This window comes from Megascapheus bottae, chromosome 18 (assembly GCF_031878675.1).
Source record: "Megascapheus bottae isolate mThoBot1 chromosome 18, mThoBot2.hap1, whole genome shotgun sequence".
NCBI lineage: Eukaryota > Metazoa > Chordata > Mammalia > Rodentia > Geomyidae > Megascapheus > Megascapheus bottae.
The window spans coordinates 26,530,171-26,557,513 of NC_143526.1; the positions used below are offsets into that span (position 1 = coordinate 26,530,171).

General features: G+C 40.2%; 1 protein-coding gene across 1 annotated transcript in view; it reads right to left on the bottom strand.

Moving 5' to 3' along the window:
* The window catches only part of Atrn (attractin), a 102,549-nt gene that overhangs the window by 39,436 nt on the left and 35,770 nt on the right, over nt 1-27,343 (bottom strand). The window contains exons 4-12 of the mRNA XM_090352058.1: nt 24,636-24,764; nt 23,762-23,967; nt 19,162-19,330; nt 11,390-11,480; nt 9,763-10,006; nt 8,319-8,502; nt 6,044-6,198; nt 4,735-4,819; nt 964-1,184 (exon numbers count right to left, since the gene is read on the bottom strand). Coding sequence (XP_090208184.1) covers nt 964-1,184; nt 4,735-4,819; nt 6,044-6,198; nt 8,319-8,502; nt 9,763-10,006; nt 11,390-11,480; nt 19,162-19,330; nt 23,762-23,967; nt 24,636-24,764 — 1,484 coding nt within the window. The remainder of the gene's footprint in view (nt 1-963; nt 1,185-4,734; nt 4,820-6,043; nt 6,199-8,318; nt 8,503-9,762; nt 10,007-11,389; nt 11,481-19,161; nt 19,331-23,761; nt 23,968-24,635; nt 24,765-27,343) is intronic.

Here is a 27,343-nt window from a genome sequence, read left to right on the forward strand (position 1 = left end):
CCTGAGTTCAAGCCCCAGGACTGGAAAAAAATTTTTTTTCAAGTGATAGAACAGCTCAAGGACAGTGCCTCGGCCCTGAGTTCAAAAGAAAAGTAGAAAAAAAGATAACTACTGCTGAGTGCTGGTGGTGGTTCATATCTATAATCCTAGCTCTTTAGGAGATTGAGAGTTAAAGAATATGGTTCAAAGCCAGCCTGGGCAGGAAAGCCCATGAGACCTCTAATTACCCAACAGAAAACTGGAAGTGGAGCTATGGCTCAAGTGGGAGAGTCTTAGCCTTGAGCAAAACAAACAAACAAATGAAAAACTGAGGCCTGGGAGCATAGTCGAGTGGCAGAGTGCTCGCCTAGCATGTATGGAGCCCTGGGTTCGATTCCTTAGTACCACATACACAGAAAAAGCCAGAAGTGGTGCTGTGGCTCAAGTGGTAGAGTGCTAGCCTTGAGCAAAAAGTGTCCAAGCACAGTGCTCAGGACCTGAGTTCAAGGCCGAAGACTGGGGAAAAAAAAACAAAACAAAACCCTGCTCAGGATCCAGGTTCTGAGTTTAAGTTCCCAGGAGTGGCACACAAAAAAGTACCATATGTAGGCCTGGTACCATATACCTATGACAGCCCTAGCAATCAAGAGAATTAGTCTGGTTTGCATAATAAGAACATGTCTCAAAGAAAGAAAAAATTCCACTGGATAGCATTAAGGCAGATAGTTCTGAAGTTGATATATAAAGTCTATATAATGCCTGCAAAGTTTTGTCTCCTTTCACTAACAGTTTCCTGGAAGCATATGGCATTCTCATTTATAGTAAAGATGTTTATAAACTGATTTTTAAACATTCCTAAAGATGCACTAGCTACTAATAAATAATTATGGATCATGAGGTGAATATAACAAGTGCACAAATGCTGGGTTCTTTCATAATTCAATAAATTAGCATCTTAAACTGTAAGTAGAGAAAAAAACATACTTCTTTTGGAAAAACATTCTGATTTTAACTTTTGTGCTTGTTCTTCAGTTGTGAACTCCCAGGAGATACACTGAGCTGACTCTGTGTCCCACACACACCGGATACCGGGTCCTGCTGCTGTGCAAGCAGCCTCACTCCGGTGTGCTTCACACTGCTCTGAGGTGAATACTAAGATGTCACTGAGAAGAAGACTGTTGAAACCACCAAACACATACATGGTGCTAAGAGGAAAAAAAGAAAGAGAAAGAGGGAATTTACTGAGCATTTATATAACAAACACATGATACATTTTTTAGTCAATCTTTAGGCAAATTTTACATATCAGAAATCCTCAAATTATTTTTCAAGGTCTCAAAAATAATTCTTTTTCTTCTCAAATTCCATTTTTCATCCTGATTTGTGGTCATCTGTATTTATATAAGATTTCAAGAATACTTAGAAGACAGCAGAGAAGCCCTAACTATATCTTCTCTTTCTTAGAGAAACTGAGTTATTAGAGATACAAAAAGTGAAAACCCGGGCAGATTGTATAAACTTACAGAACTTTAAAAACATTCTACAAAGTACAAACAGATCCACCAGCATATAGTGGAATCTTTTATTGATTGCAGTTTTGGGGCAAAACCACTGGCTGGTTAATGGCTGAACAATAACATAGGGGCAATCCATACAAAGTCAGGCTTAAAATAGAAACAAGAATAAACAAGCACGGAAATCAGTAGTGGCAGAATCTACAGAATAACAATATATAGCCTGTATCCCAGGAAGCTGAAATCTGAGGATTGAGGTTCAAAGCCAGCCCGGGCACTAAAGTCTGTGAGACTTTAACCACCACTTAACCACCAGAAAACTGGAAGTGACACTGTGGCTCAAGGAGTAGGGTGGTAAGCCCAGGTCCAGAGTTCAAGTCCCACAACAACAACAACAACAACAACAACAAAAGAATTACAACATATAAGGCACAAGTAAATAACAATCCCAGTAGTGTTGGTGAGGCAATCAGAATCCAGACTTACTACAACTACAATGTAGTAACTGCTTGCAGTATTAAACCTTGAATTCAGGGTCATAAACTTGTTAGGGAAGGCTCAACTAAGGAAGGTCTTACAATTTTTGCTGGATCAGCTTCACACTGAGATCCTTCAATCTGTGCCTCCTACCTACCTGCTACTTCAGGCATGAAACACCATGCCTAGCCCTTATATTGTTTTAAATGTTTAGTTTCTAACAAAATATTGCAAAGTATGCAAAGAAATGGAAAAAATATATACAGAGGAAACAAAAATCAATAAAACCCTCAGGGTCCGATGTGCTGGACTGAGGAGAAAAAAAAACAAAACTTGCAACTGGCCGGGAGTTTAGTCTAGTGGTAAGAGTGCTTGCCTAGCATGCATAAAGACTCGGGTTTGATTCCTTGGTACTACATACATAGAAAGAGCTGGAAGTGGTGCTGTGGCTAAAGTGGTAGAGCACTAGCCTTGAGAAAGCCCAAGGACAATGCTCAGGCCCTGACTTCAAACCCCAGGACTGGCAAAACAAAAACAAAAACAAAACAAACTTGCAACTACATTTAGGATTTAAAAAAAAATTGCCTAGATAATTAAATGAATGACAGTTGACATCAATGCATCTACATTCACAGAACTAAATCAAAAGTAACTGCAATAATCGCTTGAGGGAAAGTTTTTCTTTTGGGGGGGGGCACAGAAGGTGCTACTTTGCTAAGCAGACACTACTGAGGCCATGTGAACAGTCCTTTCTGGAAAAAATTTTAAATGCTATTCTCAGAATTGTGTAGGGGGGGCTTGTTTGTTTGTTTACTTTGGTTGATCATCGGACTTGAACTCTGGGCCTTGGCGCTGTCCCTGAACTCTTCAGTTAAAGGCTAGTGCTCTACCACTAGAGCCACAGGGCCACTTACAGTTTTCCTGTGGTTAATTGGAGATAAGAGTCTCATAGAATTCTGTGCTCGGTTTTGAACCACTATCCTCAGATCTAAGTCTCCTGAGTAGCTGAGATTACATGCCTGTAATCTCAGCTAGTACCTGGCTTGCTCTCAGAATTGTTAACAAGGCTCATAAAGTTTATAAAAGTGATTATCTTTTGTAGCATGGAATGTTCAGGGCAGTATCTGACATATGTGTGATGTCTCTGTGCTTCCTGTGCACTGTTCACTAGGATATCTTCAATCCTATCAGACCTGTGCCAGATCAGAATCTGAAGAAAGGGTCAGTTGGTGGTTGTGCAAATAGAATAGTTAATATTATATTTAAATATCTGGAGGAAAGGAAAGGAAAGGAGTTTCCTTCCCAGGTGAGCTATCCATTCCTGACACATTTAAAGGTGTGTCCTTACTAGGCATGTCTACCAACCTTGAACAGGGGCAGAGGGGATTCCTGTATTAACTGAGGGTTTAGACCAGAGGATTTCAAGGATATCCTGCAATCTGCAATACTAATTTACAATGAGGAATTGGGTGATTCTGTCGTGTAATGCCTCAATTTTCCCCAAATCAACAGAGAACTAATTAAAGCATAAAGATTATGTGGCTCTTTACATATTCAATACTATATCTAAAAACCGCACATTTTAATAACCAAGGAAACAAACCCTCAGTACCACGTTTTATTTATTTATTTTTTGGCTAGTCCTCAGGGCCTGACCATTGTCCTTGGACACTTTTTGCTCAAGGCTAGTGCTCTACCACTTGCACCAGAGCATCATTTCTTGCCTTTTCTGTGTAAGTGGTACCGTGGTATTGAACCCAAGGCTTCGTGCATGCTAGGCAAGGACTCTACCACTAGGCCATGCTCCCATCCCCCAAGTTTCTTTTTTATTTTTGGTTGGTAGTTGAACTCATAATCTGGTCACAGGGAAGTACTTTACCACTTATGCTATACCAACAACTCTTGTTGCTTTAGTTATCTAGAGGATAGGGTCTTGAACCTATGCCCAGAGCAGTATTGACCGCAATTCTCCTATTCTCTCATAGCTAGGTGAACACTATGCCCAGTTAATTGGTTGAGATGGTGCCTCACAAACTTTTTTCAGGGGCTCACTGCCAAATATGATCCCTGCCTCCTGAGTAGCTAGGATTACAGGTGTGGGTTACCTTGCTAGACCCCAGGTTTCACTTTAATCTTGCTGTATCACATGAAGCAGGCTAGACTCAACTAGTCAATCTGTTGCTTAAACCAAGTAAGCTCATTCCTCCCAGTGTTCACAGCAATTCTGACTCACCTGCTGGCTTTAGCAGAGTAAAGAAGCCTTCAAGGATATTTGGAGCTAGCTAGCAAAGGAGTGCTGCCTCTTCCACAAGCTCAGTGCCTCACACCTCTACAACTCTTACCTTCCCTTTCATTGCTTTCAAAATCACAGTCTAACAGGACTGGCAATTCACACTTAAAATCTGCAGCTACTTGTAAGGAGGATTGTAGTTCAAAATCGGCTTAGGTAAAACATTAGTCAAACACTATCTCAGAAAATGAGCCAGACATGGTACATGCCAATAATTCCATCTACTCGGGAGGCAAAGGTAAGATGGTTTCAGGTTAAGGCCAATCCAAGACAAAAATATAACCTTATCAATAAAATGTTTGAAGAAGTTCATATCTACACCAAATATTTTAAAACAAAAATCAGGAAATTTATATCTATGTGATTCTGTGAAAAACTAATGAGATGAAGAGGAAATAATACAGAAATCCAATTCTTCTTCATGTTTACTTCATTCAAACACAAGGAAAGAAATGTAACCACTTTTCTGGTTACCTGTTGTGTAAGACTGCGGTGTGGCCAAATCTATTGACATCATGGTGGAGATCAGGTCTGGGAAGCACTGACCAACGATCACAGGCTAGGAGTAAGAAAAACATATTTTAGAATAGATTGCCATTCATAAACAAAGGAATTATTGTCCCTAGGATAGAAAGCAGCAGTAGCAAAGCAGAGGGTCACAGGAGAAATACGGATCACACAGCAATGCTAATACTAAGCAGTAAATCATCTCAATCCATGACATTCCCCAACTGCCTATTGTTTTACCTACTCAGATGTGATTGAACCCAGAGTCTTCCACATGCTAGGCAAACTCTATCTTTTAGCTATATCCCAAGCTCACTAGAATGTTTTCTAACTTAAAAAACCCTCATATTGTTCTCCTCTTCTCTACACTGAATTACCAAACTTTAGCAGTTGTAATGGAAAAATACAGATGAAAAATTATAGGTCTATGGTTTGTTTCATGGTAGACCTTCAGTTTTACAAGTTTCAATTCCATTGACCTATAAATGAACAAAGATTAAAAGATTAAGTTTTATACTATATACTATATATATATACTATTTATAATATATATATATATATATGGTTAAAAAAAGAACATTTGATATTTATACAATAGAGTATTTGGTATTTGCTTTTCATGAATGAATAAATCTTGCCCTCTTCTGGTCAAGTGCATTATCACATCAAGAAGATGTGTGAAACCTTTTCTCTGGGTAATGAAATACACAGATAATCTATAGAATCTACTCTAATATAATGTTGACGGTTATAAGTGTACACAACTATTATATAAAGTATGTGTAACAAAGGAGAGCTTAGTTAACTTTAACTCAGCCTCAAAAATTAACATTTAAGCAATCAACAAGTTGTTTCAAATAGAATCTAATATGAAAATTATACTTTTCAATAAATGTATAACTTCAGTCCAAAAAACAAAAAATGAAACAAATCGAGGGACCAAGAGTTTGGCCTAGTGGTAGAGTGCTTGTCTAGCACTAGACCTGGGTTTGATTCCTTGGTATCGCATGCATGGAAAACGCTGAAAGTAGTGCTGTGCCTCAAATGGTAGCATTCTAGCCTTGAGAAAGCCCAAGGATAGTGCCCAGGCCCTGAGTTCAAGTCCCAGGACAGGCAAAAAACAAACAAAAACAACCCTCAAAACACTTTTAAAAAAACTACCATTTGGATCCCTTTTCAAATGGCCTAATAATTTTGAACCATTTTCAGTTACTTTAAAAATACTGTTTATAATTACACCTCACTCCTGAAGCTAAAATGGCTTTGGACAACTTACCAATGTCATAAGCCATGAAATCTGAAGAGAAGCATTTTGCTCCATGGCTCATGGATGTGTCATTGTGTGTGTTTCCTCCAAATACCAGCATGGTTCCACTCACTATCACAGCTGTGTGCAAGTAACGGAAAAATCGGCTGTCCTTAAGAATGGTCCTTTTGTGTTTATTTAAAAATAATAAATACAAGGTTAGTTCTTAAATAATATTTTTCTATCTGCTAATGCAAACATAACCATTTTATTAACTTTCAGACTTTTCTTTCTATGTAAGTAACTTTCTGCAATAAGTAAAATCTTAAAAATCATTATGACCTAATAAACCATTCACTAAAAGGGCAAGGGAACTAAAGAGAGACTTAACAGAAGAAGAGATTAAAATGGTAGAAAAGCATATGGGAAAATATTCATCATCTATAGTAATAAAGGAAATGCAAATAAAAACAACCCTAAGATACCACCTTACCCCAACAAGAATGGCCAAGATTTTGAACTCAGACAATGACAGTTGCTGGCGGGGTTGTGGAGAAAAAGGAACCCTCCTACACTGGTGGGAATGTAGACTAGTTCAGCCACTCTGGAAAGCAGTGTGGAGGTTCCTTAAAGAACTGAAAATAGACCTTCCCTATGATCCTGCCATACCACTTCTGGGCATCTATCCTGAACATCATGATCCAGGATATTATAAGGACGCCTGCTTAGCTATGTTCATCTCTGCACTATTCACAATAGCCAGGCGATGGAAACAATACAGACAGAAGTGTATGTATACAATGTTTACTTCCAACTGCACAGGCTCAGTATGACTACACAACAGAGTAATTACACAGTCACCAATAATGGCAATGTTTTGGCAGATAAAATGTAAAATCATATTCATGGCAACATGTCAAAAATGTAAGGGAAGCCAGGTGCAGTAGTTCATGCCTGTAATCCTAGCTACTCAGGAGGCTGAGATCTGAGGATCGAGGTTCAAAAACAGCCCGGGCAGTAAAGAATCTGAGATTCTTATCTCCAATGAATCACTAGAAAACAGGAAGTGGGGCTATGGCTCAGGGGTAGGGTGGTAGCCTTAAGCTGAAGAGCTCAGGGACAGCGCCCAGGCCCAGAGTTCAAGCCCCATGACCCACCAAAAAAAAAAAAAAAAATGTGAGGGAATACCAAAAAAAGGAGAATCACATGCTTTATTATTATTTCACAACTTAAATTTGTTAAAATTAATGTAATAATATTTAGGAATGAGAAAATCTTGTCTGATGATTTTATGGGATGATGCCAAAGACACTGGTCATCAAAGTCAGGCTTAAAAATAAAATCAGGGGCCGGGAGTTTGGCTTAGTGGTTAAAGTGCTTGCCTAGCATGCACGAAGACCCGGGTTCGATTCCTTGGTACCACATATATAGAAAAAGCTGGAAGTATTGCTGAGGCTCAAGTGGTAGAGTTCTAGCCTTGAGAAAGTCCAAGGACAGTGCTCAGGCCCTGAGCTCAAGCCCAGGACTGGCAAAAAAAAAAAAAAAAAATGTCTTATGTGTAAAAATAAAGTTTAGATCTGTGGATCAGAGCTTCTTAAAAAATAAAAAATAAAAAAAAAATAAAATGTCTATCAGCAGAGCACTGGTAGCATATGTCTATAATCATTGCTATTCAGGAAGCTGAGCTCTGAGAACTGCAGCTCAAGAAAGCCAACCACAGACAGGAGTCTGTGAGACTTTTTATCTCCAATTAACTACCAAAAAAAGCTAGAATCGTACCTGTAGCTCAAGTAGTACAGCACTAGCTTTGAGTAAAAAAGATCAGGGACAGCACCAAGGACCAGGATCAGTACATACACACAAAAACGAATCTATCTTGATGTGAGTATTTCTCAGTGGTACACCATTTACCTAGCATGTGCAAGGGCCTGAATTCTGATTCTCGCACAACAAAGAAACCACAGGACATTTTAAAAAATATCAGCTATGTGCTTTATTCCTTAGAATTCTGAAGGTACAAAATTTTACAGTAATACTCAGTATATGAAAACACAAAATGTTAAGCATTTCTAATCATCCTTCTACAGAAAAATTACCAGAATAATACAACAATAAAAATAGTATCCACTTTCTTTTTTTTTTTTTAATCCTATGGCTATTTCCTAATTTCTCTAGGCACAATACTAAATACTAAATACTAAATACTAAATCTGCCAGACCTGAAGACAAAAATTTAACACATTTTCCTACCAATTGCTTATACAGAATTCACACTTTAACGTAAAAGCTCAAGAAAAGCACATACCACATCCGGGTGTCCACATCATATCTGTAGAGGTCATCTGCAAGCCGGTATTTATTGGCGCTAAAAGCCTTGTAGCCACCATGAACATACAGGGCCTTGGTTTGGGGATCATAAACACTGCTGTGGCCATATCCTCCTTGTACAAGGGCACCTTGAGTCTGTAATATAGTCCATGTGTTCTTATCTGGAAAGAGGAGGGGAAACAGTTAAAGGCAAGTGTTGCAGGCTCCCTTTCCCTAATAATTAAACTCTGTTTTTACAAGGCCACCTTAGCAGGGCAGCAGTGCCTCACACCTATAAAACTAGCTACACACAGGATGAGATCTGAAAATTAGTTTGCAACCAGTTCAAACAGATAAATTGGAGAGACTGTCAATCAGCCAGCATTAGTATAATCTAAGCATTAGGAAGGCTGAGACGGAATTGTGAATTTGAAGTCTACCTAGACTATACATCAAAGTACTGTCTTAAAATTAAAAAAGAAATACCAACTAATTAACTAAATAAACAGATTCCTAAAATTTGTAACATCATGAGGTTCAATTCTGATTTCTTAAATGTTCTATTGCTGTAACATGCTAAGTAAGAAAAGGATTTCACTGAATTTAACAGTCAGGGGGCCGGGAATTTGGCCTAATGCTTGCTTAGCATGCACGAAGACCCAGGTTCAAATCCTCGGCACCACATACATAGAAAAAAGGCCAGAGTGGTGTTGGGGCTCAAGTGGTAGAGCTCTAGCCTTAAGAAAACCCAAGGACAGTGCTCAAGCCCTCAGTACAAAAAAAAAAAATTAACAGGCAGATTCTCCCCCAAACATTTAATTTCCTATCATGTGTAGTGACTAGTATTCAAATGCAATTCATAGACTTGTTTTCTCAAATGTTGCTTATAGATGGCATTCCTACTTCATAGATGCAATGAAATATAACAAAGTAAAGATTATACACTAAGAGGAAATAACATTTCATTAAACCAATTTCTAAAGAACGAACCTCCAAATTTTTCAAAAAAAAAAAAAGAGAGAATCAAATGCTTTATGTTTAGTACATCAGAGATCTACTTAGGCTAGAAAGACAGCATTTTATGCTGAGTGCAGTGGCTCATGCCTGTAATCCTAGATACTCAGGAGGCTGAGATCTGAGGATCACAGTTCAAAAGCCAGCCCGGGCTAAAAAGTCCATGAGACTCTTATCTCCAATTAATCACCAGAAAACAGAAAGTGGCACCCTGGCCCAAGGGCCATGGCGGGAGCCTTGAGCTGAAGAGCTCAGGGGCAGTGCCCAGGCCCAGAGTTCAAGTCTTACAATCAACAAAAACAAAACAAACCAAAACAAAAACACTGCATTTCAAAATAAAATATTGGATCAAAATTAGCTTGAATCTTACTTAACTATCTTAATAATAAAGGCAGATGCTGGGAATGTGATGTGCAAAATATACCTACCCAAGTCATATTCTTGCACACTGCTTATATATCCATAGAGTGGGCAGTGGCCAAAGATGACCAGCATGACCACTCGGCCACTTTGGAGGGTAACAATATGTGCTGAGTGCCCAACCACCGCATACTGTTCCTTTGCCTTAGGGATCAACAATACCCATGATTCATTATGGATATGAAATACTCTTAACTCATTGGTCACATTTCCTGTTGAGTCAATTTTTCCTCCATACATATAAATTTTATCCTAGGGGAAAATATAAACAGGATTTTAGAAAGTATTGAAAATTCAAATCTGAGAGCAGATGATGATTGATTTAAATCTCAATATTATTCTTTTTTCATATATTTTTATTGTAATTAATAGAAGGGTTACATTATATTCGCCAGATAGAAGGTACATTACCTCACAAACATTGATACCCTTTCTCATGTTTTGGCCCTCATTTCCCTCCCCCAATATTATTCTTAGCTTAAAAACATTCGTGAAATGTACCTTTCAGTGAATGTGAGTCCAAGAACAAAGAAAGAAAACATAATCACATTCTATATTTCTAAAACCCTGCCATTTTTCCTGGACTTTCTCACATGAATCTACTACAGAATCAAGTGACCTGAAAAAAATATAGTTGCTTTGTCCTACAACATATGTACAAAAACAACAAAAAAAATTATTATTCAGTTATAGTATGATGTGACTATCCTTGACTAAACTTGCTAGTGGGCATAAAAGCAGTAAATTATAACACTTTTTAACCATTCGGCATCAAAATCGTAATACCCAGTACAGTCGGGATCCAATAAAATGTTATGTTTAAAAAAGTTACTTCAGGGGGGATGGGGAGGTGGGGGGGAGGGTAATGGGTACCAAGACATATGAAAGGGTATCAATGTAAGTGAATTAATGCACCTTCTATCTGGCAAATATCATGTAACCCTTTTATTAATTACAATAAAGAAAATATATTTTAAAAAAAAAGTTACTTCAGGGGGCTGGGAATGTGGCCTAGTGGTAGAGTGCTTGCCTAAGATGCATGAAACCCTGATTCCTCAGCACCACATAAACAGAAAAGGCTGGAAGTGGCGCTGTGACTCAAGTGGTAGACTGCTAGCCTTGAGCAAAATAAACTCAGGGACAGAGTCCAGGCAGTGAGTTCAAACCCCAGGACTGGCAAAAAAAAAAAAAAAAAAGTTATTTCAAGTTGGGTGCCAGTGGCTCATATTTGTAATAGGCACCCAGAAGACCAAAGTCTAAGGATCACAGTTCAAAATCAAACCAGGCAGAAAACTCTGTAAGACTTTTATCTGTGAGACTTTTATAAAAGCCAGAAGTGGTGGAACTATGGTTCAAGAGCTAGATTGCTAGCCTTGAACAAAAGCAGCTCAGAGATAGTGCCAGACCCTGAGTTCAAGCCCGAGAACTGGCATCCACCCCCCTCTCTTCCCTACCCACGCCAAAAAAGGTTACTTCAATTTTCACCTATAACTTAGCCAAGCATATATCCTTATCACACTTAATAGAAAGTTTTTCCCCCAATAACTAATATTGAATAGCTTTTCTACTACATAATACATAAAGTAACTTAGAGGAGTTGAGTTTCTTGCTTAGTACAGAGTAGAGGTATTTTACCTTATGCAATGCCAAAGAATGACCATATCTAACAACCACATTGTTCACAGAACGGTTCAGTGGAAGCCATTCCCTAGAGGTAAGGTCATACCTACAAAACAAACAGATCATATTTGTGCCCATCATAAAACAGAAGATTCTACACTCTTTTGTGTTACAACTAGTTTAGAAATGCTCATTAAGTCTATCATGGATATAAGAAGGTACCTGTCAATTTAGCAAACACACCTGACACCTGAGGCCCTTGGGCCTGTTGAAACTCAGGAAGGAGAACTAGACTGTACAATCCCAGAAAGAAACAAAAGTTTACTGCCAGTAAGCAGATATGAACTCAGGGCTTGGGAGCTGTCCCTTAGGATTTTTTTTTTTGTTGTTTTTTTTTTCCAGTCCTGGGGCTTAAAATCAGGGCACTGCCCTTGGGTTTTCTCAAGACTAGCACTCTACCCTTGAGCCACAGCAATACTTCCAGCTTTTTCTGAGTATTTGGTACTGAGGAATGGAACCCAGGATTCTGTGCATGCCAGACAACCACTCTACTATTAGGCCCCACTCCCAGCCCTTGTCCCTCAGGTGTTTTGCTCAAGACTGATGCTCTACTACTTGGGTCACAGCCCCACTTTATATCTTCTGAAAACCTGACTATACACAGTCTAAATCACTTGAAGCTTGTTATCACACTAAAGAGACAGACATAATTTCTTATAACTTTTCTTTCATTTAAGAAAAATTAAAGATCTGTCTTTAGTGAAGTCTTTTTTAAAAAAAGTCTTTAAAAGACTTTACTAAAAGTGCTTTAAAAAAAAAAAAAGCACCTGACTTCGAAAAAAGTAGGATGTTTAGCTAGACACTGGTGGCTCACACCTATATTCCCAGCTACTCAGAAGTAGTGCTGTGGCTCAAGTGGTAAAGCGTTAGCCTTGAGCTGAAGGGCACAGGGACAGCACAGCACTCAGGCCCAGAGTTCAAGTCCCAAGACCAAAAAAATAAAAAAGGGATGATCATTAAGAAAATTACTAATTGATTAGGTAGTTAATTTGCTTTCAATAAAGGATGACACTATAGGATTTCAGTTATACAATGATTATATTTAAAGAAATCAGAAATATATAAATGACGAGAAGAAAATAATTTCACTTCTATTGTGTAATTTTTGTTTATTTATCATTATTGTATAATCACACACAATATCTTAAAATATTCACTATGTTTTTCTTTTTCAATGCTACTGCTACTATAAAAATCATAGATGTAGTTGGACAGGGAGTTTGGCCTAATGGTAGAGTGCTTGCCTAGCATGTACAAACACTTGGGTTTGATTCCTTGGTAACAGATACACAGAAAAAGCCAGAAGTGGTGCTATGGCTCAAGAGGCAGAATGCTACCCTTGAGAAAGCTCAGGCCCTGAGTTCAAGCCCGAGGACTGGCAAAAAAGAAAAAGAGAAAATTCACAGATGTAGTCAAGTATTGGTGACTCACTCAGGAGGCTGAGAGCTGAGGATTGAGGTTCAAAGCCAACCCAGGCATGAAAGACTGTGAGATTCTTATCTCTGATAAGAATCAGCACCAGAAGTGGTGCTGTGGCTCAAAGTGGTAGAGCACTAGCCCTGAGCTGAAGAGCTAAGGGACAGTGCCCAGGCCCAGAGTTCAAGCCCCATGAGTGACCCCCCCCCAAAAAAAAAAGAAAGAAAGAAAGAAAAAAGGAAAGAAAATCATAGATGTTCACTACAAATACAAGTAATGCAAAAAAAAAGAGCTGAACGTTTTAAAAATTATTTTATGTTCCAGAAATAATACTAGTAATACTAAATACCATTCCAATCAAATATTTTTTCTTTCTTCCTTTCTTTCTTTCCTTCTTTCTTTTTTTTTTGCTAGTCCTGAGGCTTAAACTCAGGGCCTGAGCATTGTCCTTGGGCTTTCTAAAGGCTACCACTTGAGTCACAGCACCACTTCCAGCTTTTTCTATGTATGTTGTACCAAGGAATGGAACCCAGAGCTTCATGCATGGTAAGCAACCACTCTACCACTATGCCACACTGCCGGCCTTGTTCCAAATCTATTCTATGCATATACACACACAGAATAGTTTCACAAAGTATGTTTATACAAATAAATATTCTAGATATTGCCTTATTAATTATAAATTTTATAGACCAGGCCTGGGAGTGTAGCCTAGTGGCAGAGTGCTAGCCTTGAGCAAAAAAGTGTCCAAGGCCCTGAGTTCAAGCTCCAGGACTGGAAGAAAAAAAAAAAGAACAGAAAAATGAAACCAAAAGAAAATTAAAGTTATTGTTATATCTTAAGTAAATGCCTTTTTTCTATGAATTTACCTGACTAATCCAAGTCTTAAAAATTATGAAAAATTAAAACATTATGAGAAATATAAGATTTGCTGGGTGCTGGTGGCTCATTCATATATATATATATGTATATATATATATATATAAACTCACATACATATATGTTTCAGTCTATCTAAAAACTGTTCAGTAGATGCCTCTTTAACTTAATATTGTTTTTGAGATTTAATATGTATTTCTTGAATAAACTGCTAGTGCTCCACCTGGTGCCAGTGGTTCACATCTATAATCCTAGCTATTGAGAAGGCTAAGATCTGAGGATCACAATTAAAGCCAGTCCAGGCAAGAAAGTCCATGAAACTTTTATTTCTAATAAACCACAAAACAAAAAAAAAAGGGGGCTGGAAGTTTGGCCTAGTAGTAGAGTGCTTACCTAGCATGCACAAAGACCCACATTCAATTCCTTAGTACCACGTACATTAAAACAAAACAAAACAAAAAAAACTAAAAGTGGTGCTGTGGCTCAAGTGGCAGAGTTCTGTACATTAAAACAAAACAAAACAAAAAAAACTAAAAGTGGTGCTGTGGCTCAAGTGGCAGAGTTCTAGCCTTGAGAAAGCCCAAGCACAGTGCTCAGGCCTTGAACTCAAGGCCCAGGACTGGGGAAAAAAACAAAAAAAAATAGAAGTAAAGCTATGGCTCAAGTAGTGGAGTGCTATAGCCTTGAGCACAAAAGCTCAGGGACAGTACCTAAACCAGTTTACTGATTCTTCTGTCACCTCTTCCCTGTGCCATTTTTCTGTTGACTCATCCACTGGGATTTTTGTCTTTTTCAGTTTTAAGTTTGTTTGATTTGACTTTTTATTTTTGGAGGTGAGATTTATTAGTTCTCATTTGTTTCAAACAAATGTAGTTGTTCACTGTAGCTTTTTATTTTTATTTTGGCAGTCATGCGGCTTGAACTCAAGGCCTGGGCACTGTCCCTGAGCTTCTGCTCAAGGCTAACACTACACCATAATGCCACTTCTAGTTTTCTGATGGTTAATTGGAGATAAAAGTCTCACGAACTTTCGTGCCTAGACTGGCTTTGAATGATGGATTCTCAGATTTCAGCCTCCTGAGTAGCAAGAATTATAAGCACAGGCCACCAGTGGCCTGCCCACCATTACTGAAGCATTTTTATGATGGCTATTTTAAAAAATCCTTGTCAGATAATTCTGTCATGTCAGTGTGTCTTAACTGCCTTTTTTCATTCAAGGTGAGATTTTCTGGCTTTTTACATGACAAATTATTTTCAATTAAAATCTGAACACTTTGTATATTATGTCTTAAGATTTAGACCTTATTTAAATGTTTGGTTCTAGTAGGTTTCCCCTTGTACCACTCCAGTGGGATGAGGAAGGATGACTAGTTACTGCCATTACCATCAGGAGTAATGTCTTCACTGACATTACATTGGTAATGGAGACCTTTTTTGCCTGGTGGAGATGAAAATCCACTGTGGCCTTTTCTAGCTAATACAACCCAGCACAGAGGAAGGATGACTGGGGCACCTCACTAGATCGACTCAGGGCTTTCTACATAGAGCAGGGTGGGGTCACATTTCTATCATTTTTAGCTGGAATACAGAAGTTATTATTAAAACCTTTGGGGCTACAAGTATGGCTCAAATTGGTAGAGCATTCACCAAGGGAAACACGAATACTTGAATTCAAACTTCAATACTGACAGAAAAAGATAGTGGGAATCAATGTTAAAACCTCATTAATACTAAGCAGGCACTTTCATACTGAGACATCCCAGCTCTTTCCTTGGTCTCTTCTGGCTTCTGCTTGTCAGCATTTCTAGACTTTCCATTTTCTCAACAGCAGGTACGAGGTACCCAAGGCAGAAAGAAAGTCCTCAGAACTCATTGCCAGTTCAGTTTGTGCCCTGGAATCACAGAGTGGAGTCTTTTTTCTTTCTTCTTTTTCTCACGACTAGAGCTCTACCACTTGAGCTACAGCACCACTTCTGGCTTTTTATTATGTATGTGGTACCGAGGAATTGAACCGGGGTCTTTGTGCATGCTAGGCATGCACTCTACCACTAGGCCAAACTCCAGCCCACTGGAACCTTTTTTTTCTACCTTTCAGAGTTTTCAATTTTAACTGCTTTCACAGATGACCTATCTTTCTTTCTTCCTTCCTTCCTTCCTTCCTTCCTTCCTTCCTTCCTTCCTTCCTTCCTTCCCGCTTCTTTTGCCAGTCCTGGGGGTTGAACTCAGAGCCTGGGCACTGTCCTTGGGCTTTCTCAAGGGCTAGTGCTCTACCACTTGAGCCACAGGACCACTTCTGCCTTTTTCTATGTATGTGGTACTCAGGAATGGTGCATGCTAAGCAAGCACCCTACCACTAGGCCACATTCCCAGCCCCAAGTGACCTTTCTTTATGACATAATGGGCCAGGAGCTTGACCTAGTGGTAGAGTATTTGCCTAGCATGCCAACTCTCAGAAAGTTAGTACAAGAAAAAAAAGAAGGGAGCCAGGCATGGTGGCTCACACCTGCCTGTCGCTACTCAGGAGGCTGAGATCTGAGGATCAAGGTTCAAAGCCAGCCCGGGCACAAAAGAACCTGAGACTCTTATCTCCAATTAACCTCTAGAAAAAAACGGAAAGTGGGGCTTGGCTCAAGGGTGGGGGGGTTGCCTTGAGCTGAAGAGCTCAGGGACAGTGCTCAGGCCAAGTTCAAGCCCCATGATCCACAAAAAAAAAGAAGAAAGAAAAAAAAGAAGGAGTTTGGCTTAGTGATAGAGTGCTTGCCTAGCAAGCACAAAGACCCAGGTTCAGTTCTTCAGTACCACATACATAGAAAAAGCCAGAAGTGGTGCTGTGGCTCAAATGACAGAGTGCTAGCTTTGAGGAAAAAGCCCAAGGACAGTACTCAGTTTCCAGTTAACCTCTAGAAAATGGGGAAATGGGGTTTGGCTCGAGGGTAGAGCGGTAGCCTTGAGCTGTAGAGCTTAGGGGCAGTGCCTAGGCTGAGTTCAAGCCCCAAGACACACACACACACACACACACACACACACACACACACACACACACACACAAAGACGAAAAAAAGAAAATCTGGTCACTAGAAACATTTGGATGAGAGGATAGAAGTTAAGAATATTCAAAAATTTTAAACTATTTCAGAAATATAAGACACAGAAAATAAGCAGTAAGTACTGCTTTGAAAACTAAATATAAGGAGTTTTTAATATCATAAAGACATTTTTTTTTTGCCAGTCCTGGGGATTGACTGGGCACTGTCCTTGGGCTTTCTCAAGGTTAGAGCTCTATCACTTGTGCAACAGCACCATTTCCAACTTTTTCTGTGTATATGATATTAAGGAATCAGACCCAGGTCTTTGTGCATGCTAGGCAAGCAGGCTACCACTAGGCCAACCTCCCAGCCCACAGTATTGATATTTTAAAGTGAACTTGCTTCTCACTCAGCTTTTACAGGGGAAGCTAGGTATAGGTGTAATTCAGAAACAATATACCCACTGCCGTATTTCTAGAATCCCTTTAGGAATAGACATTGGTGCTTTACAATATCCATTAATAGGAAATGCTTAGGAAAAAAAAATTTAGGCCACAAAATCAGCGTAAGTAGTGTTTATAAATCGCTTCTAAAGGTCAATCTTTTTTTTTTTGGTCAGTCCTGGGGCTTGAACAGTCCCACTTCCCCTTTTCTAGTGGCTAATTGGAGATAAGAGTCTCATAGTCTTTAATGCCTGGGCTAAAACTCAGTCTCTAGAGTAACTAGGATTACAGGCGTGAATTACCGCACACCTGGCTTAAAAGTCAATCTTTATAGCTAAGATTCTCTATGATAATATATATTCTTCTTTCAAAACAAGCAGTATAATATGCAAACAAAGCTCAAACCCTGATAAGTATTAGAAGAAAGCTAAATAGTAAAGTATAAATTCAAGCAATTCTGCATATGAAGATATTAATTATACTAAAAGGAACCGTAATTTATTTAAATAACCTATTTTGGAGCCCTAAAGCAAAATATCCTCAAAATACCTTTAAAAGATCATCATTCCGGGGCTGAGAATTTGGCCTACTCGTAGAGTGCTTGCCTAGTATACACAAAGACCCAGGTTTCATTTTTCAGTACCACATACATAAATAAAGCTGGAAGTGGTGCTGTGGCCCAAGTAGTAACCTTGGAAAGCCCAAACCCTGAGTTCAAGCAAGCCCCAGGACTAGCGCAAAAAAAAAAAAAAAAAAGGGCCCGGGAGTTTGGCCTAGCGGTTAAAGTGCTTGACTAGCATGCACAAAGACCCGGGTTCGATTCCTCGGTATCCCACATACACAACCAAGCCAGAAGTGGCAGAGACGAGACACAACCAAACCGGAAAAGGGGCAGAGACAAGACTGCGACGGCGACAGAGAGCGAAAGAAGCGAGCTGAGCTGAAGTGAACAGAGCCCAACCGAGTGGTGGCCGGAGCGAGCAGGACCGGAGCGTGCCGGGCCGGAGCGAGCAGGGCCTGAGCTAGAAAGAGGGCCTAGCCGGGCCGGAGCGAGCAGGGCTGGAGCGAGCGGGGCCGGAGCGAGCAGGGCCTGAGCTAGAAAGAGGGCTTAGCCGGGCCGGAGCGAGCGGGGCCGGAGCTAGAAAGGGGGGCCTAGCCGGGCCGGAGCGAGCGGGGCTGGAGCGAGCGGGGCCGGAGCAAGCGGGGCCGGAGCGAGCGGGGCCGGAGCGAGCAGGGCCTGAGCTAGAAAGGGGGGCCTAGCCGGGCCAGAGCGAGCAGGGCTGGAGCGAGCGGGGCCTGAGCTAGAAAGGGGGGCCTAGCCGGGCCGGAGCGAGCAGGGCTGGAGCGAGCAGGGCCGGAGCGAGCAGGGCCTGAGCTAGAAAGGGGGGCCTAGCCGGGCCGGAGCGAGCGGGGCCGGAGCGAAGCCGGAGCGAGCGGGGCCGGAGCGAGCAGGGCCTGAGCTAGAAAGAGGGCCTAGCCGGGCCGGAGCGAGCAGGGCCGGAGCGAGCGGGGCCGGAGCAAGCGGGGCCTGAGCTAGAAAGGGGGCCTAGCCGGGCCGGAGCGAGCAGGGCCGGAGCGAGCAGGGCCGGAGCTAGAAAGGGGGGCCTAGCCGGGCCGGAGCGAGCGGGGCCGGAGCGAGCGGGGCTGGAGCGAGCGGGGCCGGAGCGAGCAGGGCAAGAGCTAGAAAGGGGGCCTAGCCGGGCCGGAGCGAGCGGGGCCAGAAAGAGAAAGGGGCCAAAAAAAAAAAAAATCATCATTCTTATAACAATGAAATCCTTGTGGGTCTCAATTTTAAAAATTCAGCATTTAAAAAAGAGTTTGAAAGACTATCACCAAAATATTAACCAGTTTCTTTCAGGTGGTAGAAACTACGGGTCATTTCTTTTTATTTTGCTTATTTGTCCCTTATAACATTTCAGAATGGAAAATTAAGCTTCTTATGAAACTGTTTCAAACAACTTACGCTAAAACCATGTTGCAATCTGAGTGGTTGAACATATATCCTCCAACAACCCACATTATATTTCCATTGACCACAGCTTTATGAGAGGCTCTGGGGAGCTTTAAGTGAGAATATTCCTCTCGTGTCCAAAAAGACTGGTTAGCTGGCACAGGAACTGAACATCCAGGACCTAATAAAACACAATAAATTAGCTTCATAAAATAGTTTCAAAGCTTATTACATTTCAAGTTTTAAGCATCTAAATATGACATACTTAAAGAACAGTCTTTCCTCTAGCATTTAAATATCAACCAAACCTCTCTAACTTTTGTTTTTAATTTACTTAAGATACTGACCAGAGTCAGCTGTGGTGGCTTACGCCTGTAATCCTACCTACTCAGGAGGCTGAGAGTTGAGGATCATGGTTCAAAACCAGACCCGGCACTAAAGTCTGTGAGACTCTTATTTCCAATTAACGAATGGAAAACCGGAAGTGGCATTGTGGCTCAAGGAGTAGGGTGGTAGCCTTGAGCTGAGGAGCTCAGGGACAGTGCCCGTGCCCAGAGCTCAAGTTCCACCACTGACCGCAAAAAAAAAAAAAAAAAAAGATACTGACCAAAGAGAATCCACAATAAAATTTCACAAACTTTGTCTTGACTTAGCCATATCAAGGTTAGGCTTTCTCAGTAACGAAAAGCAGTTAGCCAGGCACCAGTGGCTCACACCTATAATCCTAGCTCTTCAGGAGGCTGAACTCTGAGGATCATGGTTGGAAATCAGCCTGGGCAGAAAAATCCCTGTGAGACTGTTATCTCCAATTAACCACTCAAAAACCAGAAGTGGCACTGTGGCTCAAGTGATAGAGCACCAGTCCTGACCACAAAGAGGCTCAGGACCAGACCAGGACCCAGGACCAGAGTTCAAGCCACATAAGAACAAAACAAAACTAAACTAATGAAAAATATTTAAACAGCTCTTTAAATATTTGTGTTGTCAGGAGACAACACAAAGAAATTATTAATTTAATTGAAAAACTTCTTAAATTGTACACTTTATAGATGTGTTTACTTATATTAATTCTATCTCAAAAACCTGTTTAAAGAAAAAAAGGTAGGCCCTGATGTAATCCTGGCTATCTGAGAGGCAAAACTGGATTCTAGGCTAGCCCAGGGAGTAAAAGTTCATAGGACACCTGAACCAACAACTGGGTATGGTGGCACATGCTTGCCACTTCAGTATATGGGAGGCTGCAATCTAGAGGACTAAGATTCTAGACCAACTAGGCAAAAAGGTTCTTGAGATCCATATCTCAACAGGAAAAACTGGGTATGGTGGTATACGCTTGTTATCCCAAAGAACTGAAGGAAGAACAAACTAAAAGCATCACCATCCAGATATGCCTGGCCAAAAAGGGAGACCCTGTCTCAAAAATAATCAGAACCTGGGGCTAGGAGTTTGGCCTAGTGGTAGAGTGCTTGTCTAGCATGCACAAAGAGCCAGGTTCGATTCCTCAGTACCAAATACATAGAAAAAAGCCACAAGTGGTGCTGACTCTCAAGTGGTAGAGCTATAGACTTGAGAAAGTCCAAGGACAGAGCTCAAGCCCAGGACTGGCAATAAATAAATAAATAATTTTTAAAAATAAATAACCAGAACAGAGGCCAGAAGTATGGCCTAATGGTAGAGTGCTCATCTGGCATGCATGAAGCCCTGGGTTCGATTCCTTGGTATCACATACACAGAAAAAGCCAGAAGTGGTGCTGTGGCTCAAATGGTAGAACACCAGCCTTGAGCAAAAAGTGTCCAAGGGCAGTGCCCAGGCCCTGAGTTCAAGCCCCAACACTGGCAAAAACAACAAACTAACAAAAGGCAGAACAACTATGCACCAATGGCTCTTGCTTTTAATCTTAGCTACTAAGGAGGCTGAGATCTGAGGACTGAAGTTCAAAGCTAGTCTGGCCAGGAAAATCCATAAACTCTTATCTCCAATTAACTAAAAAAGGCCAAAAGCGTGGGGGTGGGGGGGGAGGGAAATGGGGACCAAGACATGTGAAAGGGCATCAATGTATGGAAATTAATGCACTATCTATCTGGCAAATATCATGTAACCCTTCTATTAATTACAATAAAAAATATATGAAAAAAAAGGCCAAAAATGGCAAAAGCTGTGCTTCAAGTGGCAGAACACCAGCTCTTAGTAAATAAGCCAAACAAAAGCATGAGGTCCTGAATGCTAACATCAGTCCAAGCAAAATAAATACATAAACAAATTACCAAAGGAAAAAAAGGGCTGTTTGTGTGGCTTAAATGGCAATATGTGGATTAAATAACAAGCATGAAGCTCTGAACTCGAACACCAGTACCATCAAAAATAAGGGGGAAAGGGATGGAGAATAAACAAGGAAAAATTATAGGGCTAAAATATAACAACCAGATCTAGTCATAGTAACAAACTTCTCCATCCTCAGACAGGCTCCATTCTCAGATTTAGCTTCTGCTAACAATATTTAACTCCAACAATTAATTCCTCAATATCAATCAAACTCAACAAAGCAAAGTACTTTTTGGGGGGGGGCGAGGGATGGTTATGGGGCTTTAACTCTCGGCCTGGGCACTGTCCCTGAGCTCTTCAACTCAAGGCTACAACCCTACCCTTGAGCCACAGCCCCACTTCCCATTTTCTTGTGATTCATCAGAGATAAGAGTCTCACGGCTTTGTAGTGCCCAGGCTGGCTTTGAACCATGATCCTCATATCACAGCCACCTGAGTATCTAGGATTGCAAAGTATTTGAATAAGCACATTTCATTTCAAACTCTTGGGGCCTCGAGTTTGGCCTAGTGGTAGAGTGCTTGCCTAGCATTCATGAAGACTTGGGTTCGATTCCTTGGTACCACATAGATAGAAAAAAGCCAGAAGTGATGCTGAGGCTCAAGAGGTAGAGCTCTAGCCTTGAGAAAGTCCAAAGACAGTGCTCAGGCCCTGAGCTCAAGCCCAGGACTGGCCTAAAAAAACAAAAAAAAAACTGAAGAAGGGGTAAGTACACACACACACAAAAATCATTAGCCAATCACTGCCTTTACTCATCCCTTAAAAGAATCTTAAATTGCTTTTATTTATTTGTTTGTTTATTTATTTATTGCCAGTCCTAGGCTTGAGCTCAGGGCTTGAGCACTGTCCTTGGACTTTCTCAAGGCTAGCACTCTACCACTTGAGCCTCAGCACCACTTCCGGCTTTTTGCTATGTATGTGGAGTACCAACGAATCGAACCTGGGTCTCCGTGCATGCTAGGCAAGCACTCTATCACTAGGCCAAACTCCTGGCCCCACTTTTATTTAGTTTTACTTATTTATTTTATTTCTGTGACTTCATTACACCTGACCCCATTTTTTTCTTAAAGAACATTTATAAACCTAGGACAAGTCATGCTAAATGAGGTAAGCCAAACTCAGAAGGACAAATGACACGTTTTCTCTTATATGTGGTAGCTAAATCTAAAATATGCCAGGACATGATATATTACACAGGACTCTAAGTATCCATGAACAGTTAATACTAAAGGAGCATAGTCTTAGGGGAAGAACCCAAAGGTATAATGTCTTCCTACCTCTGAAGATATAAAATAATATTTTATATGAATTCTAGGAAATGGAAACAAGTTTTTTTTTTGTTGTTTTGTTTTGTTTTTTTTGCCAGTCCTGGGCTTGGGCTCAGGGCCTGAGCACTGTCCTTGGACTTTCTCAAGGCTAGCACTCTACCACTTGAGCCTCAGCACCACTTCTGGCTTTTTGAATCGAACCCGGATCTTCGTGCATGCTAGGCAAGCACAATACCACTAGGCCAAACTCCCGGCCCCAAGAAGTTTTATTTTTTTACTGCTATTGTTGATGAAGATGATACTGTAATGGCATTTTTGTTTGTTTCTTGAGGCCTTTTGTTCTTCTTTTTTTCTTTTTTTTTTTGTCGGTCACAGAACCAGTTCCGGGTTTCTGGTCATTAACTGGAGATATGAGTCTCATGGACTTTAGAGCCTGGACTGGCTTTGACCAGTGATCCTCAGATCTCAAGTCTCTTGAGTTGCTAGGATTACAGGCATGAGCCACCATTGCCCAGCTTTTGTTTTGTTCTTTTATCTGTCTTGAGAGGGTAGTGGGGGCATAGAAATTCAGGACCTAAAACCTGGGTTCAATTCCTCAGTACCATATATACAAAAAAAGCTGGAAGTGGTGCTGTGGCTCAAGTGATAGAATACTAGCCTTGAGGAAAGCCAAAGGACAGTGCTTAGGCCCTGAGTTCATGCCCCAGGACTGACAAAAAAATAAAGAACAAAAACACATTTCAGCTCTTGTGGTCTGCTATGCACTCATACAATGTCTGACATGGTCTCTTATGGCACTTATGGTTTAGCCCAAGCTGTGCAACTTCCTTGAATGAGTTGCACAGGATGTCAAACCCTCCACAGTTCTAAGGAGACCACAACCACAGATGTAGAAACAATAAAGGAATGTGAAAGTTTAAATGCTGTAATATTTTATCAAATTGTACAGACACCAAGAATAAATTCAATTCCAATGTATTAAACAGTAGCACTCTGTGAATTAAAAGGAAAAAAAGCTCCTACCCTGCCATTCGGAGAAACAGGAACATCCTCTAACATTGCTTGAATTGCAAATACCTTGATGAGGAAAACCACAGTTGTTTGTACAGTGAGGAATGTCACATGATTCACCTTTCCAGTTTTCAGAACACTCACACTGAACGGCGTTGCTGTTGTTATTCATCTTACATTCTCCTCGGCCTGAGCAATTATTTGGACACATGTCAAAACTATAAAGACAGTGGGGAAAACAAAATCAACACAAAGCAATATTAATTAGTTTAGCAGAATTTCCTCCTATATAGGTGTAAAGATCTCACTGTTGGAAAAAGGTGAATGTGGCTCGGTGGCTCAAGTAGCAGAGCGCTAGCCTTGAGCAAAAAGTGTTCAAGGACAGTGTCCAGGCCCTGAGAACAAACTCCAGGACTGGCAAAAAAAAAAAAAAAAGTCACTGTCCCTTCAGTTCACTTGTGAATATAGCTGCCCTTATCCTTCAGCCCAAGTAGAGTCACTCAACGCTGTACAGCTAGTGCCTGAACTATAAATAACAAAATCAAATCAACTTTGTTGGGTTCTCATATGAGTAGGACAAAAATAACTGGAAATAAACAGGGTCTCACAATACTTAAAGAGTCTAGATTTCATGATGACAAGTGTATATTTGTTAAATTACACTTAGAAAAAACCACACAAATGTTTCTATCCAATACTAGGAAAAAGTCACTCTTCCAGAGAAGCTCCATAGCAGTAATACTAGTGGTCCTGCCACTTAGGCTGAAAACTTATCTTTTTCTCCCCACAAAAGAAGCAGATCAGTTCCCACAATTCTGCATAGGACAATACCTGGCATCCTACATAGTCTTGTAAATATCACAAATGCTAGATATAAATATCTTACTTGTAAGTGATATTAAATCCAGTCAAATTATAAGCAGCATCACTAAAAAAATGCAGCAGGGCATAACCTGATGTGGCAACAACCTCGGGGACAGTCTCATTACCATCTCTCTCAGGAACAATGAGGCCACTGAAACAGAAACACATTTCTTTTAAGGGAAGCACAAACATGCATCAAATTATGGCAGATACAAATTCAAACTTGGGTTTCACCTTAACAATTTTCAAAACCACATCCAGTCAAAGAGATGAATTCTTGTGTTCAATGCACAGTTACCCTGTCTGTTCAGGATCTACTGAGAAACATCTAGATTTTTGTACCAGGCTTCCTCTATTTTGGGTTTTATCTCTAGAAAGATTTGAAATCAATGGTTCTCTTCTTTGTTTATAAAACTTGTTATATGGCTGGGAGTTTGACCTAGTGGTAGAGTGGTTGCCTAGCATGCATGAAGACCCAGGCTCAATTCCTCCGTATACATACATAGAAAAACTGGAAGTGGTGCTGTAGCTCAAGTGGTAGGGCACTAGTCTTGAGGAAAATACCCAAGAACAGCTCAGGCCCTGAGCTCAAGCCCCAGGACTTGAAAACAAACAAACAAACAAACCAAAAAACTTGTCATAAAACTCCTAAATCTCCACAATCACATAAAGCAACAAACAAGTTCATGTACTACTGAAAGTTATAAAATTTTACTCATATAAGACTGTAAGGTACTGTTATAATTTCTATGTGTGACTATAAAGAAACTAGATGGACTCAAAATCCCAACTCTATTAGCATTCTAATGTATTTGTCTACCTGGTTATACATTTTTCTTTTTATTATCTTCATGGTATCATTTTTATATTGTTTTTTTTTTTTTTTTTTTTTTTTTTTTTGCCAGTCCTGGGCTTGAGCTCAGGGCCTGAGCACTGTCCTTGGACTTTCTCAAGGCTAGAGCTCTACCACTTGAGCCTCAGCACCACTTCCGGCTTTTTTTTGTACGTATGTGGTACCGAGGAATCGAACCCAGGTCTTTGTGCATGCTAGGCAAGCACTTTAACCACTAGGCCAAACTCTCGGCCCCTCATTTTTATATTGTTTTATAAATAATATCCTTATAGGGTGGTGGGTGGGGAGAGGGTAATGGGTACCAAGACATGTGAAAGGGTATCAATGTATGTGAATTAATGCACCTTCTATCTGGCAAATATCATGTAACCCTTTTACTAATTACAATAAAAAATATTAAAAAAAATAATATCCTTATATACATTTCCTTTCACTAAAACCTTTTAGTTTCTCCTTACAACCTCCCTTGGAGCCCAGCACATAACATTCTAAGTAAGTACAGATTGGCTGCCAATAAATCCAAGTGTGGAAAATAACTGCTAAGTTAAAGGATCTAAATGCTACTTTTAAGACTCTTAATCCACAATACTAACTTCTTTTTCCAGAACAGAAATAATAACTTAAAAACTTATAAGGCTCCATCCCAACTAACTTGTCTGATATGCTTTGCTAATAAGTAAAAAGTGATTTTTATACATCTTTGAGTTATTTTATAAGCTTGATGTTTATCATTTTTTCCTGGTTGCTTGTCATTTGCATTTCTATATCCCTGACTTTTGAACCATTATTGATTCTCCACCAGCATTACACTCAGATAACTAGATCCTTACCAGATCCCAAGTAATTTGCTACACACATACACACACCTCTACCTAATAAATGAACAACCTATGTGCTTCTCTACAGGGAGTTGGTTAAATGAATCATCAGGAATCTATAAATTGGCAAAGACTAACAAGTAGAGAAGCAGAACAACAGCCCTAGTATAAGTGTATATTTATGTGAACATATATATATATATATATATATATATATATATATATATATGTGTGTGTGACTGGAGGAGTATATAAGTAAGGAATGAAGGTGAGGAAGGGATGGGATTTTCATTTACTTTTTAATATGAAGATAGAATCTAGGAAGATTAAGGGATTATAAAGCACCTGTGTGAGCCGGGAGTTTGGCCTACTGGTAGAGTGCTTGCCTAGCACACACACAAGGCCCTAGATTTGATTCCCTGGTACCACACACACAGAAAAAGCTGGAAATGGTGCTGTGGCTCAAGTGGAAGAGCATTACCCATAAGAAAGTCCAAGGACAGTGCCCAGGCCTTGAGATCAAACTCCAAGACTGGCAAAAAAAAGGAAGTAGGGCTTGGCTCAAGGGTAGGGCGGTAGCCTTGAGCTTAAGAACTAAGGACCCTGCCCAGGCCCAGGGGTAGGGTGGTAGCCTTGAGCTGAAGAACTCAGGAACAGCACCCAGACCAAGTTCGAGTCCCATGACCCACAAAAAAAAAAAAAGCACCTGTGCATTTTCCATTATGTATATGTTCAATTAACAAGTTTACTAAGCACTTATTATGTGTGAGGAGCTATTCTAGGTAGGAGGAATAAAACAATAACAACAAAATATCCCTGCCCTAGTGAAGTTGAGCTAGAGAAATAAATAAGCCTGGATATATCCATGCACACAGGTGCATGTGTGTATACAATACCAGGCAGACATAATACCATGAAGGAAAACAAGGCAAAGGAAAGAACAGAAGGTACTGCTTTAGAAAGTCTGTTAAGTGAAAGACTCTAAGAACAGATGAAATTTGATCAGAGCTTAAAAAAAAAAGCTTTCAGCCATCATGTTTTCACTGGGTTTCTACAGAT